General features: G+C 47.0%; 2 protein-coding genes across 8 annotated transcripts in view; one reads left to right on the plus strand and one right to left on the minus strand.

Moving 5' to 3' along the window:
- LOC139559760 (partitioning defective 3 homolog) overlaps nucleotides 1-19,234 on the minus strand; it is a 231,359-nt gene that overhangs the window by 115,673 nt on the left and 96,452 nt on the right. For all 7 annotated transcript variants that reach the window (XM_071376099.1, XM_071376095.1, XM_071376094.1 and 4 more), the window contains exons 3-5: nucleotides 13,747-13,927; nucleotides 10,910-11,109; nucleotides 9,932-10,075 (exon numbers count right to left, since the gene is read on the minus strand). In XM_071376099.1, the coding sequence (XP_071232200.1) occupies nucleotides 9,932-10,075; nucleotides 10,910-11,109; nucleotides 13,747-13,927 (525 nt within the window). The remainder of the gene's footprint in view (nucleotides 1-9,931; nucleotides 10,076-10,909; nucleotides 11,110-13,746; nucleotides 13,928-19,234) is intronic.
- LOC139559541 (retinitis pigmentosa 1-like 1 protein) lies at nucleotides 8,267-9,842 on the plus strand. Its single transcript, XM_071375627.1, has 2 exons — nucleotides 8,267-8,741; nucleotides 8,785-9,842. The coding sequence occupies exons 1-2, from the start codon at nucleotides 8,267-8,269 to the stop codon at nucleotides 9,840-9,842; spliced, it is 1,533 nt and encodes a 510-aa protein (XP_071231728.1).

Genomic DNA, 19,234 nt, shown 5'->3' on the forward strand with positions numbered 1-19,234 from the left:
TTTGGGGGGTACAAGACACAGCGTAATTGGTCCAACACATAGCAGCGGTTTATGTTGTGTTTGGGGGGTACAAGACACAGCGTAATTGGTCCAACACATAGCAGCGGTTTATGTTGTGTTTGGGGGGGTACAAGACACAGCGTAATTGGTCCAACACATAGCAGCAGTTTATGTTGTGTTTGGGGGGTACAAGACACAGCGTAATTGGTCCAACACATAGCAGCGGTTTATGTTGTGTTTGGGGGGTACAAGACACAGCGTAATTGGTCCAACACCTAGCAGCGGTTTATGTTGTGTTTGGGGGGTACAAGACACAGCGTAATTGGTCCAACACATAGCAGCGGTTTATGTTGTGTTTGGGGGGTACAAGACACAGCGTAATTGGTCCAACACATAGCAGCGGTTTATGTTGTGTTTGGGGGGTACAAGACACAGCGTAATTGGTCCAACACATAGCAGCGGTTTATGTTGTGTTTGGGGGGTACAAGACACAGCGTAATTGGTCCAACACATAGCAGCGGTTTATGTTGTGTTTGGGGGGTACAAGACACAGCGTAATTGGTCCAACACATAGCAGCGGTTTATGTTGTGTTTGGGGGGTACAAGACACAGCGTAATTGGTCCAACACATAGCAGCGGTTTATGTTGTGTTTGGGGGGGTACAAGACACAGCGTAATTGGTCCAACACATAGCAGCGGTTTATGTTGTGTTTGGGGGGTACAAGACACAGCGTAATTGGTCCAACACATAGCAGCGGTTTATGTTGTGTTTGGGGGGGTACAAGACACAGCGTAATTGGTCCAACACATAGCAGCGGTTTATGTTGTGTTTGGGGGGTACAAGACACAGCGTAATTGGTCCAACACATAGCAGCGGTTTATGTTGTGTTTGGGGGGTACAAGACACAGCGTAATTGGAAACATATGAGACATGGGGCACTGCAGGAGCTGGAACACACACACATGTCATCTGCACACACACGGCGCGCACACACACACACACACACACGGCGCGCACACACACACACGGCGCGCACACACACACACACACACACACACACACACACACGGCGCGCACACACACACACACACACACACACACACACACACACACACACACACACACACACACACACACGGTACTAATGAGTCTGAGCAGAAGGAAGGTGGGATCCTTCATATGAGCTTCTTGATCATCTCTGAAAGTTGGGTGGGATCACACACACACACACATATTTGTATTTGTTAAGGCTGTTATACAATACATTCACAACACATTAAGTGCGTGCCCTCAGGCCCCTACTCTACAACACAAAATACATGTGTACGTGTGTGTATAGTGCGTATGTTATCGTCTGTGTGTTTGTGCCTGTTTGTGTTGCTTGACAGTCCCCACTGTTCCATAACGTTTTATCTGTTTTTTTTAATTTTACCGCTGGCATGAGTTACTTGATGTGGAATAGAGTTCCATGTAATCATGGCTCTATGTAGTTATATATGCGCAGTACAAAGAAATACCATAATCATGTGTTTACATTTGGAGCTGTATTGATTTAGACCTGGCTAAATGTAGTATTGCACTGTTTCCACCTGTTAATGTGTGAATTCCAGAAGTGATTACGGTCTCCGAGTCCGCTGTGCCTCCGTCCCAAATGGCACACTATTCTGTATTTAGTGCACAAATTTTGACCAGGCCTGTAGGGTTCTACGCAAAAGAAGTGAACAATAAAAGGATTAGGGTGCCATTTGGGACCCATGCAGTGTCTCTACTGTGACTCGCTGGAGGGGTAATGAAGCTGGTGTGAGACTGTTTGCATGGAGGGAGCCATTTCTCACTCCACTGAGCACATCGAACACACTGACAACACTGAACAGGAATTAACAGGCTTGTGTGTGCCAGCCAAGGTGAAGATGAAACTGAGAACAATGAATGCATAGCTTCACACAATGGAGAGGAGGAATAAATGTATGTAAACAGAATACACACACTACAGTGAGGTGACAATAGAACAGGGTTCCCCAACTGGCGGCCCGTGGGCCTTTATTTGGCCCAAGTTCTGCTTTTTTTCAAATATTCATTGTTGGACATACAATTCCATAAAAACACCAGGAAATCAGCTCCAAGTGACTTAAATTGAAGAAATCTGTTGCCAAGTATTCCCACGGATATTAGACACACGCATGACCATATTCAAAATGTAAATAAGGTTTAAAACTATGTTTTAGTCAAACATATCTGTTTGGGCTTCTTGTGGTCTATTTGCAGTCTACAAATGATTTGTAATTATGTTCCGGCCCCACAATCCGCTCAAGACAAAAATTGTCCCGTGGCTGAATCTAGTTGATCTCTGCAACAGAAATTGCCCCTGCATGTTTAAGAAATTAATCTACAGATTAGCCGTAAAGCAGCGAAGGTCACTTCAGTGTTAGTTGGTTAACATAAAGCACTTGCTAAAGGTCGATTGCAGTGGTATATCAGAATAACATTGTGTTACAGGCAGGAACAAGCTCCCGAGTGGCGCAGCGGTCTAACGCACTGCATCTCAGTGCTAGAGGCGTCACTACAGACCCTGGTTCAATCCAGGCTGTATCACAACCGGCCGTGATTGTCCCATAAGTCCCATAAGGAGGCGCACAATTGGCCCAGCGTCGTCTGGGTTAGGCCGTCATTGTAAATAAGAATTTGTTCTTAACTGACTTGTTAAATAAAATGTTACATAAAACAAAAAATGTCAGGTTAATAAGAGACCTACATAAATGGTGACAACTGAAAGCTGGGGGGGATCGCAAGAAAGAAAAAGCTAACAAATTTACACAACTAGTCCTGTGAGATGGCAGTCTTGGAGCTAGCAGGGACGACGCATGGCAGTCTTGGAGCTAGCAGGGACGACGCATGGCAGTCTTGGAGCTAGCAGGGACGACGCATGGCAGTCTTGGAGCTAGCAGGGACGACGCATGGCAGTCTTGGAGCTAGCAGGGACGACGCATGGCAGTCTTGGAGCTAGCAGGGACGACGCATGGCAGTCTTGGAGCTAGCAGGGACGACGCATGGCAGTCTTGGAGCTAGCAGGGACGACGCATGGCAGTCTTGGAGCTAGCAGGGACGACGCATGGCAGTCTTGGAGCTAGCAGGGAAGACGCATGGCAGTCTTGGAGCTAGCAGAAGATAGAGAAACTACAGCTTTATTCCTCATTAGAGAGAAGGCTGGTGGAGTCACATTTATCCTAGTTTATGATAGTATACTTATAATGGTACCATCTGCTTTGTTTAAAGGTGAAGGAATTTCACCTTTGTGGCTCCCCACTTTTCAATAGAGTTGGTTCTGTTCTGCTATAGCATCAAAGAGTCCATAAAGACTCAGAGTGCTAGGATTTAGGATCAGACGTGCCTTTTAGATTGTAGCGAATACATAGACGGGGGGCTCGGATCCTTGATCAGCACTCCTACTCCAAGACAGTTCAGCATATGTGGCAAGGCTTCTAACGATCACAGACTACAAAAAGAAAGCCAGTCACGCCGTGGACATCAATGCCACCCTACTAGACGAGCAAAGCACCTTTTTCTCACGCTTCGAACAAAAACGACTGATCTGCCGAGGAGAGCCCCTGAAGACAATGAGGGCTACGTGCTTACGGTCTCCACGGAGAACGTATGGAAGTCATTCAAGCATCTTAACCCTCGCAAGCCTGCCGGCCCAGACGGCATCCCTAGCCGCGCCCTTGGAACATGTGCAGACCAGTTAGGTATTGTGATTTAGGACATTTTCAATCTCTCTAGCACAGGCCGTTGTCTCCACCTGCTTCAAGATGTTTACCATCATCCCCGTACCCAAGAATGGGGAAGTAACTGCACGACTACCGACCTGTAGCACTCACTTCGGTCATCATGAAGTACTTCAAGAGGCTAGTCAAAGACCACATTACTTCCATCCTCCCTGACACACCCTCTCCAATTCACCTACCGCCCGACAGATCCAGACGACGCAATCGCCAATGCACTGCACACTGCCCTCAACTAGGACAAGAGGGATGCTGTTTATTGACTACACCTCGACCCCCACCATGGTGAAGGTACGACAGCAGCTCTTTAACCTCAGCAGCCCCCCCCTCAGCCATCTACCCCTCCATAGCCCTATGGGTCCTGGTCAAAAGTAGTGCACTCTAAAGGGAATAGGGTGCCATTTGGGATAAAAACCAGCATTTGCGGATTGAATTTGGGATGGATACAGATATTACTGGGCTCGTCCCGTCTGTGGGGAGACACAGTCTGACGACTGGCAATGCTCTTGTAAGAATGGAAATCAGAAGGACAGAACGGCAAGCAATGTTTTTATATTTGTGTTACACAGTCAGGGGCCCATACTAAATGGTATCATGCCAGGGCACTGCATCGTGTCAAAGTGTGTATTAGTTCTAATGATATAGATGGCATTCTGGCGCTACCTTTGATAGCACTACTCATGTTTAAACCAACGATAAAACACAAAAGGATAAAGGACATCTCTCGTTCCCCTGTTCACATTTAACAGTGTCCTATTCTCCTGCTCTCGTTCCCTGCTCACATTTAACAGTGTCCTGTTCTCCTGCTCACATTTAACAGTGTCCTGTTCTCCTGCTCACATTTAACAGTGTCCTGTTCTCCTGCTCACATTTAACAGTGTCCTGTTCTCCTGCTCACATTTAACAGTGTCCTGTTCTCCTGCTCACATTTAACAGTGTCCTGTTCTCCTGCTCACATTTAACAGTGTCCTGTTCTCCTGCTCACATTTAACAGTGTCCTGTTCTCCTGCTCACATTTAACAGTGTCCTGTTCTCCTGCTCTCGTTCCCCTGTTCACATTTAACAGTGTCCTGTTCTCCTGCTCTCGTTCCCCTGTTCACATTTAACAGTGTCCTGTTCTCCTGCTCTCGTTCCCCTGTTCACATTTAACAGTGTCCTGTTCTCCTGCTCTCGTTCCCCTGTTCACATTTAACAGTGTCCTGTTCTCCTGCTCTCGTTCCGCTGTTCACATTTAACAGTGTCCTGTTCTCCTGCTCTCGTTCCCCTGCTCACATTTAACAGTGTCCTGTTCTCCTGCTCTCGTTCCCCTGTTCACATTTAACAGTGTCCTGTTCTCCTGCTCTCGTTCCCCTGTTCACATTTAACAGTGTCCTGTTCTCCTGCTCTCGTTCCCCTGTTCACATTTAACAGTGTCCTGTTCTCCTGCTCTCGTTCCGCTGTTCACATTTAACAGTGTCCTGTTCTCCTGCTCTCGTTCCCCTGCTCACATTTAACAGTGTCCTGTTCTCCTGCTCTCGTTCCCCTGCTCACATTTAACAGTGTCCTGCTCTCGTTCCCCTGTTCACATTTAACAGTGTCCTGTTCTCCTCTCATTCAAGTATTGATAATCACAAATCTGAAGAATGGTTTCTGGAAATCATTAACCGTGTATTGATTGCTAGGGGGTTTAATTAGTGTTGTGGGGTTGAATGCCGCGACAATATGCACAATGCCTCTGGGAGGGAGAAATTCCCAGGTGTCTTTCTCTGCTAGAAGTGGACCCTGAGGGAGAGACCAGCCTTGGAACTCCCATCTCGCTCAGCGGGGGTGTCACATTAAAACAAAAGAGAACAAAGCTCACAGGGAGAGGAGCAAGATAAAGATGAGACAGAACGACGGTGAGATGCTAGTACGGTCGGTGCAGCCATGGAGACCATAGAGAGATGAGGGTAGGAGAGGGGAAGAGGAGCAAGCGAATGAGAGGTTCTCTGAGAGAAAAGCAAGGGTTGAGATGCAGCACGGAACAGAGAGACAGTATAGAGAGTGAGAGCGTAAGAAGGAAAAAGAGAGAGTCAGAGAGTGAGAGTAACCTAGTACAAATAATACCACTCCCCCATTAGGTACTTCTCCACAATCCTGAGGCCACAGCAGCATCTACTGGTACGGAGAAGAGCCCTGGGCTCTATGGGCGTACGGAGAAGAGCCCTGGGCTCTATGGGCGTACGGAGAAGAGCCCTGGGCTCTATGGGCGTACGGAGAAGAGCCCTGGGCTCTATGGGCGTACGGAGAAGAGCCCTGGGCTCTATGGGCGTACGGAGAAGAGCCCTGGGCTCTATGGGCGTACGGAGAAGAACTCTAGTACCTCTTTAGTATCTGTATGGGCTTACGGAGCTGTGGTCCCCAGTGGCTAAGACAAGAAGTCGACCAATCACCAGCAACTGTCTTATTAAGCCTCATACAAACACCTCCACCGCTAGCTACCAGGAAGCCAGCAGCACATCCTCCTGAAGCAGCTCCATTAGCCATGATTTATGGCTCCACGGCCTAGCTTCACATGATTCATCATACTAAACCAGGTGACTGTAGGCTTCTGTTCTGCACCAGTGCCACCTGAGGGACTTCCTCATCTTTGTTGTAGTGTGCAGGACATCAGGGAGTGCTGGAGGGACCCTAGCTAGCAGTTTCTACTGCATGTAGTTAGCCAGCAGTGATGATTAACCTACTGTTTGTACGGCTGTGTGAAACAGGCTTCTCATCTCCCCTGTGGTTAACTAATGCACCGATCACTAAACCAAGTCCAACCATGACAAAGGATATGGATACACACAATGGCCTAATGGACAAGGACAAACCGGACAGAATGATGATTCAAGGTAAATCCATGGAACGGTGGTGGTATCTTTTTTCACCTGACATGGATTGCATGTGTAACATTCATTCAGCAGCTGCGTGAAGCATATACAGCCAGGGGCAACCAAGCACATCCACGCTAACCTCAGGCAATACTGATACAAGTGAGAATTAAGGCCAAAGCCTATTCCTTATATTATTCATTTCTAAAGAATTCCAATTACAGCAGCGAACAAGATATGGGTGGGCATTGGATATTGTACAGGCATCTCCTCTTTCATCTGCAGGGGTGTGTGTGTGTGTGTGTGGGGTGGGGGACTAGCTGTTACTGCAATACTCCGGCCAAAGAGACAGTTCACATTGCATGATGGTGTTCAATGTCATTTTTTAATTGAATTGAAAGTCTCACTCTCCGCTATCTATGTTGAGCCAGACACACACACAATAACGTATATGCACCCATACTTTATAGATAGTAAGTGTATTCAAGCATACCAAAAAGTGTATTGAAGCCCTATGAGTCCTGGTCAGAAGTAGTGCACTATATAGAGAATAGGGTGTCATTTAAGACACAACCATAGTGTTTTCTCCACACTGCCATCCGAGCGATCCCCCATCAGCTTGGCTGTGAGATACTCTGTCTGCTGTGAGAAGTGGTCGGTCATTACCTACAAGTGTATTCAAGCATACAAAAACAGACCCTACAAAGTGTTTTTTTTTTTTACACACTGTCGCCCATGTAGTCCTTCTTCAGATTGGCAAGAGAAGTGATCATTACACCCTGCACTGCCAGCTGTGGCTCATTAAAACACATGACAGATTTATGAACACACACACACAGATCTCTGCGCTCTCATGTTGCCACAGCAACAGTACCTGTTGCTAGAGCAGATGAAGGAGTAAACATTTCAGGATTCACATCACAAACTCAGTTAGAGTTTTCAGAGCATTCTCAGAACCTCAATGACTTTCACGGAGTTCCATCACTGGACAAACAAGACATTTCACCCAACTTTCAACATCCCTCCATCCTTCCTCTGAAAAAAATCTGAACAAGCACTTACAGCAGTGAGAAAGCAGACCCACTTGATTCTTCCCAAATGGCAGTCTATTCCCTATATAGTGCACTACTTTAGACAGGGCCCTTAATAAGGCTCTGGTCAAAAGAAGTACACTAAATAGGGCATAGGGTACCATTTGTGATACAACCACTGACCCTTCACGGTGATGGCTACAGCCCTTTGCAATACAGACATCTGTTGGGAGACGCCTCTCCAATCCAGTCTGATTAATGGAGTGACTAAATCGTTCATGGCTCCACATGTCCTTTTAATATCAGCTCATATCTCATGGCGCTGAGAAAATAAATGAACGGTCGGAAGAAAGAAGTTACATGATGATCACTATTATGAGAAACATCCTAGGCTATGAACTTCCGGCTTGTGTCCTTAATAGCACCCTATTCACTACATAGTACATTACTTTCAACCAGAGCTGGTCAAAAGTAGTCCACTATATGGAATAGGGTGCCATTTTGGACACAGCCCCACCAGTTGTCGTCAATGTAGCTTCTCCACAGCAGAGCAGCTCAGTCGGCCCAGCGCCCACAGACAGATGAACTTCTGAACTCATTCTGACAGCTAATGCCATGGTTTAGATGGAGGAGAGAGAGGGAGCAGCGAGGGCGCAGAGACCGAGGGCGCAGAGACCAGGGGCGCAGAGACCAGGGGCGCAGAGACCAGGGGCGCAGAGGGTGAGGGGCACAGGGGGCGCAGAGAGCGAGGGCACAGAGAGCTCAGAGAGCGAGGGCACAGAGAGCGAGGGCACAGAGGGCGCAGAGAGCGAGGGCACAGAGGGCGCAGAGAGCGAGGGCACAGAGAGCGCACAGAGCGAGGGCACAGAGAGCGAGGGCACAGAGAGCTCAGAGAGCGAGGGCACAGAGAGCGAGGGCACAGAGGGCGCAGAGAGCGAGGGCACAGAGAGCTCAGAGAGCGAGGGCACAGAGAGCGAGGGCACAGAGAGCTCAGAGAGCGAGGGCACAGAGAGCTCAGAGAGCGAGGGCACAGAGAGCTCAGAGAGCGAGGGCACAGAGAGCTCAGAGAGCGAGGGCACAGAGAGCGAGGGCGCAGAGAGCGAGGGCGCAGAGAGCGAGGGCGCAGAGATCTCAGAGAGCAGAGAGCTCAGAGAGCGAGGGCACAGAGAGCTCAGAGAGCGAGGGCACAGAGAGCTCAGAGAGCGAGGGCACAGAGAGCTCAGAGAGCGAGGGCACAGAGAGCTCCGAGAGCTCAGAGAGCTCAGAGAGCTCAGAGAGCGAGGGCACAGAGGGCGCAGAGAGCGAGGGCACAGAGGGCTCAGAGAGCGAGGGCACAGAGAGCTCAGAGAGCGAGGGCACAGAGAGCGAGGGCGCAGAGAGCGAGGGCGCAGAGATCTCAGAGAGCAGAGAACTCAGAGAGCGAGGGCGCAGAGAGCGAGGGCGCAGAGAGCGAGGGCGCAGAGAGCGAGGGCGCAGAGAGCGAGGGCGCAGAGAGCGAGGGCGCAGAGAGCGAGGGCGCAGAGATCTCAGAGAGCAGAGAGCTCAGAGAGCAGAGAGCTCAGAGAGCGAGGGCACAGAGAGCGATGGCACAGAGAGCTCAGAGAGCGATGGCACAGAGAGCTCAGAGAGCGAGGGCACAGAGAGCTCAGAGAGCGACGGCACAGAGAGCGAGGGCGCAGAGATCTCAGAGAGCAGAGATCTCAGAGAGCAGAGAGCTCAGAGAGCAGAGAGCTCAGAGAGCGAGGGCACAGAGAGCTCAGAGAGCGAGGGCACAGAGAGCGAGGGCACAGAGAGCTCAGAGAGCGAGGGCACAGAGAGCGAGGGCACAGAGAGCGAGGGCACAGAGAGCGAGGGCGCAGAGATCTCAGAGAGCTCAGAGAGCGCAGAGATCCCCGAGAGCTCAGAGAGCAATGGCACCGAGAGCGAGGGCACCGAGAGCACCGAGAGCGAGGGCGCAGAGAGCTCAGAGAGCGAGTGCGCAGAGAGCTCAGAGAGCGAGGGCGCAGAGAGCTCAGAGAGCGAGGGCGCAGAGAGCGAGGGCACCGAGAGCACCGAGAGCGAGGGCGCAGAGAGCTCAGAGAGCGAGGGCGCAGAGAGCTCAGAGAGCGAGGGCGCAGAGAGCTCAGAGAGCGAGGGCGCAGAGAGCTCAGAGAGCGAGGGCGCAGAGAGCGAGGGCGCAGAGAGCGCAGGACGTACTTAGCAAGGGATAATACAGTCTTCTAAATGACTCAAATATTTGTAATGTTAATGTGACCAGGTTTGCATGTACAGTACAGTGTGTGGTGCTACCTGCTCCTGTCTCTCCAGCCAGCGGTCTACCATGGGGTGGTTGGCACTCAGGGAGGACCGGGCCGTCTCTCTCTGGAACTCTCTCTGGTTTGCCCAGGTCCCTGAGTCACGGGGGAGACTACGGTACGTGTCCACAACCTTACCCTGGACAGACAAAGGAACAAAGAAGAATCTTAGGGCTGGTTTCCCAGACACAGATTATCCTTAGTCCTACTATACGCTAGGCTTAATCTGGGTCTGGGAAACCATCCCTTTAAGAGATACTTCAGGATTTTGGCAATGAGGCCTTTTATGTACTTCCCCAGTGTAAGATGAACTCGTGCATATCACTTTATTTGTATGTCCAGTATGAAGGGAGGTAGCAGATACCATAGACTTCCAGTCATTGTGTTAACGCTAGCTAGCAATTGCGCTAGAGCTAGAAAGCGACTTCCTTCAAACTGCACACAACGACATTAAAAAAATGGTATCCACGAGTTCATCTGACTCTGGGGAGGTAGATAAAAGTATCACTTTAAAGATAAAGGCTATAAACATAGTTGAGTTTTACAACACAAACTGACAGACATTAGTAATATATAGCATAGGGGGTCCTTGCTAAGTACGCCTACATACAGTACACTTAGGGGAGAGCATTAGAGGACACAAGTAGCTAATGTCATACACTGTAGATCAGGGGTGGCCAATTTATTGGCCTTGAGGGTCATGTCGGGATTTCGAAATTGAGTTGCCGCACTAACTTCTTTCAAAACACATTTGCTGGCCAGAAGAGGAAAAAAAGGTAAGTTATTTGAATATAAAAGGGCCATTATAATTTAACATACTTTCCATCTAGTTGTAGATGTTCAAGAGTGGACTGGAGTGGTTTAACCCAAAATAATTATCGTTTTTTTACTCCTGCGGGTCAGATTGAACGGCCATAGTTTGCCCACCCCTGCTTTAGATAGTGTACAGGGGAGTTGTATGATCGTTGGCAACCTTTCTCTCCAGGCTGTTGGCGTCAGTGCTGGTGTCTCCAACAGAGTGTTGTGGTTTGAGGAAACCAGCTGTGGTGGACCAGCGGGTGGGGTTCTTCCTGGACGGCTCCTCTGGCGGCAGGGTCACACGGGGGTCGCTGAATGGCCCGTTGACCGTTGCCAGTGCTGGATCACTGCTGCGACGCACATGGAGGGGCATATCTGGAGGAGAGCAAGAGACCGTGCGAGATGGTGAACGACAGAGAGGAGGGAGAGACAGCAGAGAAGGTCAAAATGAGTTTATTTGGGAAAGTATGTACTTCCTTACTTTGGCCCATCGCTCCAGCAAACAGCTGGGTTTCATTCAGTTGACCTTCTCTCCAGGCTCCTCCATATTGATGTCCGCTTTATGTCACTTTATTAGGTTTGTGTATTGGTCCTAATCAGGACCTTAGTTTCAGCAAGGACACGTGTTTGAATCTGTTGGTGTGTAGTAGTCCAAATCAAACAGACTATGATGCTCAGCAGCAGTTCTTGCCAATTCCCTTCTCACAATAGTAATTAGTCCATTCTTAATGTGAACCTGAGCAGTGTGGGTGATTGTCTCTTATAAAGCCATTACAGTCTGGGTTACCCAGTGCTGTGTCAATACACACATCAGCAATAGAAATAACAAAAATTAGAATTCAGAGTTCACCAATATCAGCTGTAAATTGGTGTTCTGGAGCCCACTATTATGCATATGCTCAGTAATTATCGGAGGTTGGTTTAGGCTGACTTGCCTAGTTAAATAAAGGTTACATAAAAAATATTGTGCAGGGGTTCCAAAACCTTTGGCCCATTTTCATACAAAAAAGAATGTGACCCCACTATGTAAAAAAAGGTATGTAATCAACGGCCAATGTTTACTTTTGTTATTTGGGCTATGACACTACAAATCAGTCCCACAGTATTTCAATCTGAAGGAAGTATGGTTTGAAGTGACTGAAATGCATCAGAATGGTATTGGGAAGTTCAGAAGACCATCAGGCAATAATGTATTATATTCTGTGTAGAAAATAACATTGATGTTCTTGTCCCCCCAGTCTAATTTAGTGCCTGGTCTTGTCCACTCGGTTCTAACGGCTTGTGGGCATAGTAGAGGGAAACATTATGTACCTACGTGTTCCTGACAGTCATTTTTCAGTGATGGGGTCATAATATTTTGTAGCTTAAACCATTCAAAGGATAGAGACATTTGTAGGAAGAAAAACAGAAACCTCTTTATTACAACGGCATCTAGCGTCTACCAGAAGGTTTGTGAAACAAGCGCAAATTCTCTCGCAACCCCATTTTAAAATCAGACGACCGCACATCGGAGGGCTTTCACATTAGATTGTACTAAGCAGGTCAGTCAACTAAATTGGATTTTTGAGATTAGATGTGAATATGCTATAATGACACATTTTCGGCATAATCAGACCAAGCAGGTTCCTAATTTATAACCTTTTAGAGCAATATACTTTCTAACCTCTTCTAACTATATTTAACTGACGGTATAAAATGTCTTCAGCCAACAAAAAAAGGACCTAACTTTATATTTCTATATCTTGCAAAACTGGTATAAATTGAATGACTCTGCACAGAGTCCTCTATGTAATTGGAACAGTTTCTAATGGAAGATGACATTTTGCCAGTAGAATCATTTGGACAATTAGCTCTTGGCCAGTTTTCAAATATAAAGAATACACAGCTAACAAGACTGGATAGGGGAGGGACTCAAAATAAAATGAGAATAATATGAGAGTAAACTTCTTATTCCTAATTATAATCTTGACAATTAATGGAATGCTGTCTACAGCAATTTGATTCCAGTAGGCAGCTAGACAGAGAGGCCTCTGGGAGTTTGAGTCTGGGGAGGCCAGACCTGTTAGGACAGAGTTCTCTCCTCCCTCCCTGTAATGCTCTGTCCCATGACTAAGGCAGAGACACGTCTCTCACGCTCCTGGTGAACAGGCGTCCGCTTTCACAGCGCAGCATCATGTGACTCCTGCTCAGTGTTCCAGTTTGGATGAAAAAGCTAGTCATAAACAGAACTCTGTGGTGATGTGTCACTGAACGTTCTGGGAGACATGCAGGGGAGAGGAGCCATTGAAAGTAGCACTGAGGAGTCGCAGCATAGTGGAGACGTTCCCATCGGTCAGAACATGGGAATGTGACACTTGGCGTCTTCAAAAGCCTTGGAGAGGTATTTTATTAAAACAGTGTCTTAGCTACAGCTTGTCCAGGGCTCCGCTCTCTGTTGTGGTCCATTTATTGGACTCAGTGGAGCAGCAAATAAGCCGTTGGGATTTCTGACATAGTTTGGAGAAGAACGCTGAAAATGAATGGAGCTTAACTTTGTTGCTTTTCTTTTTGTGCTGCACACAACAACTAATGTATGTATATACTGTAGCACAGTCTTGTTTGCTGTTGATGACATACTGCTATTCTGTTACAGAACTCCCACTCAAAAACAGTTTCCAACCAAAAGCCCACCTAGACTGATGTTAGTTAATGGCATCTTCCTGATGTTCTGTAACCACTCAAGACCAGCGGGCCAAAACATTTAATGTGATCATTTTATGTGGCTAAAGAACTGACTGCACTAGATTCCTCCCACATAGGAAAATATCTGCATAGCCACAGTAGATATATCTGTATGCTACATAATTCCCATCAATGGTTAATGCTCCTTGGACCCAGTGCAACGTTCTGATGCAAAATGTTGTCGAACGTTGCAGACAAATGCCATGAATAGAGCAGACATGATTCCTTGGTCTACATGTCGGAAAAGCATGCTGGTTTTACGTAACCCGGGTGTTTGATTTGTGAACTTACTAGTTCGGAGGGCGGACGGAGTGACTTCTATCTCGCTGGCGGCCTGGTAGGGCTGGAAAGCAGACATGGTGCTTGTGTTGAGCTCGGTGGCAAACAGGTCGGGACTCTGGGTGCCCGTTGAGCTGCCACTGGTGCCGTCGCCACCATGGTGAGGTTCCTGTTCATCATACACCGCCACCAGCTGACGGAAAGAGGGAAAAAGATGATTACTTTATTGACCATTTACATGTATTTGGATCCCCATTAGCATATGCAGAAGTGGCAGCTACTCTTCCTGGAATCATTACATTATATACAGACATTTATCTTTTGTAAATCATATACTGTATCTGGGAGCAAGACATACAGTACCAGTCAAAAGTTGACACCTACTCATTCAAGGGTTTGGTTACTACATGATTCCATGTGTTATTTCATAGTTAAGTCTTCACTATTATTCTACAATGTAGAATAGTACAAATAAAGAAAACCCCTTGAATGAGTAGGTGTGTCCAAACTACTGACTGGTACTGTATCTAATAGTGAAAAGCTTAGTGTGTGTGGTGTGAAGGAGTAATAGAAAGTCGGGAAGAAGCGAGAGAGAGATGGAGGGAATACATCAGGAAGGAGAGACAAAGAGCAAGAAAGAATGTGTGAGACAGAAATTGAGAAGAGAAAGGAGAGAGAAAGAGAGAAATTGAGAGAAAAGAGAAAGGAGAGAGAAAGGAGAGAGAAAGAGAGAAAAGAGAAAGGAGAGAAAGAGAGAGAAAGAGAGAAAGGAGAAAGGAGAGAGAAAGAGAGAAAAGAGAAAGAGAGAAAAGAGAAAGGAGAGAGAAAGGAGAGAGAAAGAGAGAAAGGAGGAAAAAGAAACACGACTGTTAAGAATTCAAGTTGACGTCTGACTAGTCGATATGGATCCCACCAATGATTTTATCTACTGTATGATTCAGGCTTCCTATCGTACGGAGGCCTTATTAATTCCAAGGACAAGTACCCTTGCAGTTAATTGAATATGACATTCAAGCCGTCACTAAGATGTCCACCAGGCCACGTGTGTTCAGCTGGCTTGCGTTATTGGTTCGGTGCTGTGAGGAAGGATCAAAATAGTTCAAAAGGCCATTAACAGTACAGTCACACTCACACAGGCAGGCAGCCACATTAGAAACAGATCTTATTCACCATGCAGTACAGCAGAGGCCCAAAGGCAACCAAATGTAGTCCGTCTGACTCCAATCCCCTACTGGCCACAACAGAGACAGAGTCAGGCAGAGTTTGAGGGCACAATAACACTCTGCCAGTATCTGTCCACTGGAGGTATATGGTCTTTTTCCCAAATGGCACCCTATTCAATGTAAAGTGCACTTCTTTTGACCAGAGCTCTGGTCAAAAGTAGTGCACTATATAGGGAATAGGGCACCGTTAGGCATAAGCCCACTGAATTGCCTTGTTTTCTGAACATCTGATTGTTGTGGGCTGTATAGAGCACACTCTGGCACTGGCCCTGGTCTGTTCCCGTGTATTAAAGCAGCTAAAGCCTGGGAGCCTGTGGTTTTATAGCATTTAGATGAGAACAGAGAGCAGAGACACTAACTACCCCTAGGGGGCATAGGCCCTCCCTGGTTGCTTCCCAAACGGCACCCTAGTCCCTATATTGCGCACTAGTTTTGACCAGGGCCCACAGTGCTCTAGCCTAATGAAGTGCACTTTAGGCAATAGGGTGCCATGTGGACACGGTCCCGCTCTCCCTCAATCTCCTCAGCACCCTAATTAATAACGGCAGAGCTGAACCAACATTCCTTAGTATATGTCTCTGTGACGTGGGGAGAACACAGACACATATGACTGGTAAAACCAGCCAGGGGTCAACCGTCAGTTTAGAGTAGCCCGACAGACCATTCTATAAAAAGACAGACAAGGATGTGAGTTTGCATGTGTGCGTTGTGGTGCATATTTATGCAATAACCCTTCTAATAACTCCTAAGTGTAGTTGTTATATTTAACTGTGCCCAATATAGTGGAGTCAGTGAAACTCATTCCAAGGTCTGGTCCCTTTGGGCACCATAATAATATGCCAGATAGAATAAGACTGTCCCCCTCTGGGATCAATCTGGTGGTGATTATACAGAGGTACAGTGCATTTGGAAAGTATTCAGACCCCTTCCCTTTTCCACATTTTGTTACGTTACAGCTTTATTCTAAAATGTATTAAATAATTTTTTTCCTCCCTCAACCTACACACAATACCCAATCATGACAAAGCGAAAACTGGTTTAGACATTGTTGCAAATGTATATATATATATTTTAAAAAAAACATTATATAAGTATTCAGACCCTTTTCCATGAGACTCGAAACTGAGCTCAGGTGCATCCTGTTTCCATTGATCATCTTTGAGATGTTCTACAACTTGATTGGAGTCCACCTGTGGTACATTTAATGATTGGACATGATTTGGAAAGGCACACACCTGTTACAGTGGGGAGAACAAGTATTTGATACACTGCCGATTTTGCAGGTTTTCCTACTTACAAAGCATGTAGAGGTCTGTAATTTTTATCATAGGTACACTTCAACTGTGAGAGACGGAATCTAAAACAAAAATCCAGAAAATCACATTGTATGATTTTTAAGTAATTCATTTGCATTTTATTGCATGACATAAGTATTTGATCACCTACCAACCAGTAAGAATTCCGTCTCTCACAGACCTGTTAGTTTTTCTTTAAGAAGCCCTCCTGTTCTCCACTCATTACCTGTATTAACTGCACCTGTTTGAACTCATTACCTGTATAAAAGACACCTGTCCACACACTCAATCAAACAGACTCCAACCTCTCCACAATGGCCAAGACCAGAGAGCTGTGTAAGGACATCAGGGATAAAATTGTAGACCTGCACAAGGCTGGGATGGGCTACAGGACAATAGGCAAGCAGCTTGGTGAGAAGGCAACAACTGTTGGCGCAATTATTAGAAAATAGAAGAAAATAGAAGAAGTTCAAGATGATGGTCAATCACCCTCGGTCTGGGGCTCCATGCAAGATCTCACCTCGTGGGGCATCAATGATCATGAGGAAGGTGAGGGATCAGCCCAGAACTACACGGCAGGACCTGGTCAATGACCTGAAGAGAGCTGGGACCACAGTCTCAAAGAAAACCATTAGTAACACACTACGCCGTCATGGATTAAAATCCTGCAGCGCACACAAGGTCCCCCTGCTCAAGCAGGCGCATGTCCAGGCCCGTCTGAAGTTTGCCAATGACCATCTGGATGATCCAGAGGAGGAATGGGAGAAGGTCATGTGGTTTGATGATTCAAAAATAGAGCTTTTTGGTCTAAACTCCACTCGCCGTGTTTGGAGGAAGAAGAAGGATGAGTACAACCCCAAGAACACCATCCCAACCGTGAAGCATGGAGGTGGAAACATCATTCTTTGGGGATGCTTTTCTGCAAAGGGGACAGGACGACTGCACCGTATTGAGGGGAGGATGGATGGGGCCATGTATTGCGAGATCTTAGCCAACAACCTCCTTCCCTCAGTAAGAGCATTGATGATGGGTCGTGGCTGGGTCTTCCAGCATGACAACGACCCGAAACACACAGCCAGGGCAACTAAGGAGTGGCTCCGTAAGAAGTATCTCAAGGTCCTGGAGTGGCCTAGCCAGTCTCCAGACCTGAACCCAATAGAAAATCTTTGGAGGGAGCTGAATGTCCGTATTGCCCAACGACAGCCCCGAAACCTGAAGGATCTGGAGAAGGTCTGTATGGAGGAGTGGGCCAAAATCCCTGCTGCAGTGTGTGCAAACCTGGTCAAGAACTACAGGAAACGTATGATCTCTGTAATTGCAAACAAAGGATTCTGTACCAAATATTAAGTTCTGCTTTTCTGATGTATCAAATACTTATGTCATGCAATAAAATGCTAATTAATTACTTAAAAATAATACAATGTGATTTTCGGGATTTTTGTTTTAGATTCCGTCTCTCACAGTTGAAGTGTACCTATGATAAAAATTACAGACCTCTACATGCTTTGTAAGTAGGAAAATCTGCAAAATCAGCAGTGTATCAAATACTTGTTCTCCCCACTGTATATAAGGTCCCACAGTTGACAGTACATGTCAGAGCAAAAAACAAGCCATGAGGTCGAAGGAATTGTCTGTAGAGCTCCGAGACAGGATTGTGTCGAGGCACAGATCTGGAAAAGGGTACCAAAAAATGTCTGCAGCATTGAAGGTCCCCGAGAACAGAGGCCTCGCATCATTCTTAAAGTGGAAGAAGTTTGGAACCACCAAGACTCTTCCTAGAGCTGGCCGCCGGCCAAACTGGGGGAGAAGGGCCTTGGTCAGGGAGGTGACCAAGAACCCGATGGTCACTCTGACAGAGCTCCAGTTCCTCTGTGGAGATGGGAGAACCTTCCAGAAGGACAACCATCTCTGCAGCACTCCACCAATCAGGCCTTTACGGTAGAGTGGCCGGACGGAAGCCAAACTTCAGTAAAAGGCACATAACAGCCCGCTTGGAGTTTGCCAAAAGGCACCTAAAGGACTCTCACAGACCATGAGAAACAAGATTATCTGGTCTGATGAAACCCAGATTGAAAACTCTTTGGCTTGAATGCCAAGCATCACGTCTGGAGAAAACCTGGCACCATCCCGATGGTGAAGCATGGTGGTGGCAGCAGCATCATGCTGTGCGGATGTTTTTCAGTGGCAGGGACTGGGAGACTAGTCAGGATCGAGGCAAAGATGAACAGAGCTAAGAACAGAGATCCTTGATGAAAACCTGCTCTGGAGCGCTCAGGACCTCAGACTGGGGCGAAGGTTCACCTTCCAAAAAGGACAACAACCCTGAGCACACAGCCAAAACAATGCAGGAGTGGCTTTGGGACAAGTCTCTGAATGTCCTTGAGGAGCCCAGCCAGAGCACAGACTTGAACCCGATCGAACATCTCTGGAGACCTGAAAATAGCTGTGCAGCAACGCTCCCCATCCAACCTGACAGAGCTTGAGGAAACTCCCCAAAAACAGGTGTGCCAAGCTTGTAGCGTCATACCCAAGAGGGGTCTGAATACTTTCTGAATGCACTATATACTGGGTACATGGATACGGTGTGGGTGTTTAGACAAGGGCCCTAGTCTCCAGAATGTGTCACTCTCAGGCCTATGATAAAGGATCCGTGTTAATATCTACTGGTAAGTTACATGGATGAGAATGATGCACGAACATAATAATCACTACATCACAACACTGTCTCTCAGGTTGTTTGTATTGCGTTTCACTCTTATCACATTCACTGTATCTCCAGGTAGGGGACTACTAGTGTCGAGTGCGTGGAGCTAGGGTGACTGTCATTGAATTTTGGATGATGGTAATTGGCCAGCCGAATGACCGCGGTCTCCGTAATAACCGCTCAAATAGCAAACGCTATGCTCCTGACTGCATGTGTTGCTAAAGAAATAAAATGAATAGAACATGTCCCCATTTAAGTTAATGATGGCATAGTTGGGT

This window comes from Salvelinus alpinus, chromosome 30 (assembly GCF_045679555.1).
Source record: "Salvelinus alpinus chromosome 30, SLU_Salpinus.1, whole genome shotgun sequence".
NCBI classification, from domain to species: Eukaryota; Metazoa; Chordata; class Actinopteri; order Salmoniformes; family Salmonidae; genus Salvelinus; species Salvelinus alpinus.

Excerpts from the sequence above, each read along its gene's own strand:
- LOC139559541 (XM_071375627.1), top strand. The coding sequence starts at position 8,267 with ATGGAGGAGAGAGAGGGAGCAGCGAGGGCGCAGAGACCGAGGGCGCAG. Across the intron at positions 8,742-8,784 it reads AGAGAGCGAGGGCGCAGAGA|AGAGCTCAGAGAGCGAGGGC; the intron begins GCGAGGGCGCAG and ends CTCAGAGAGCAG.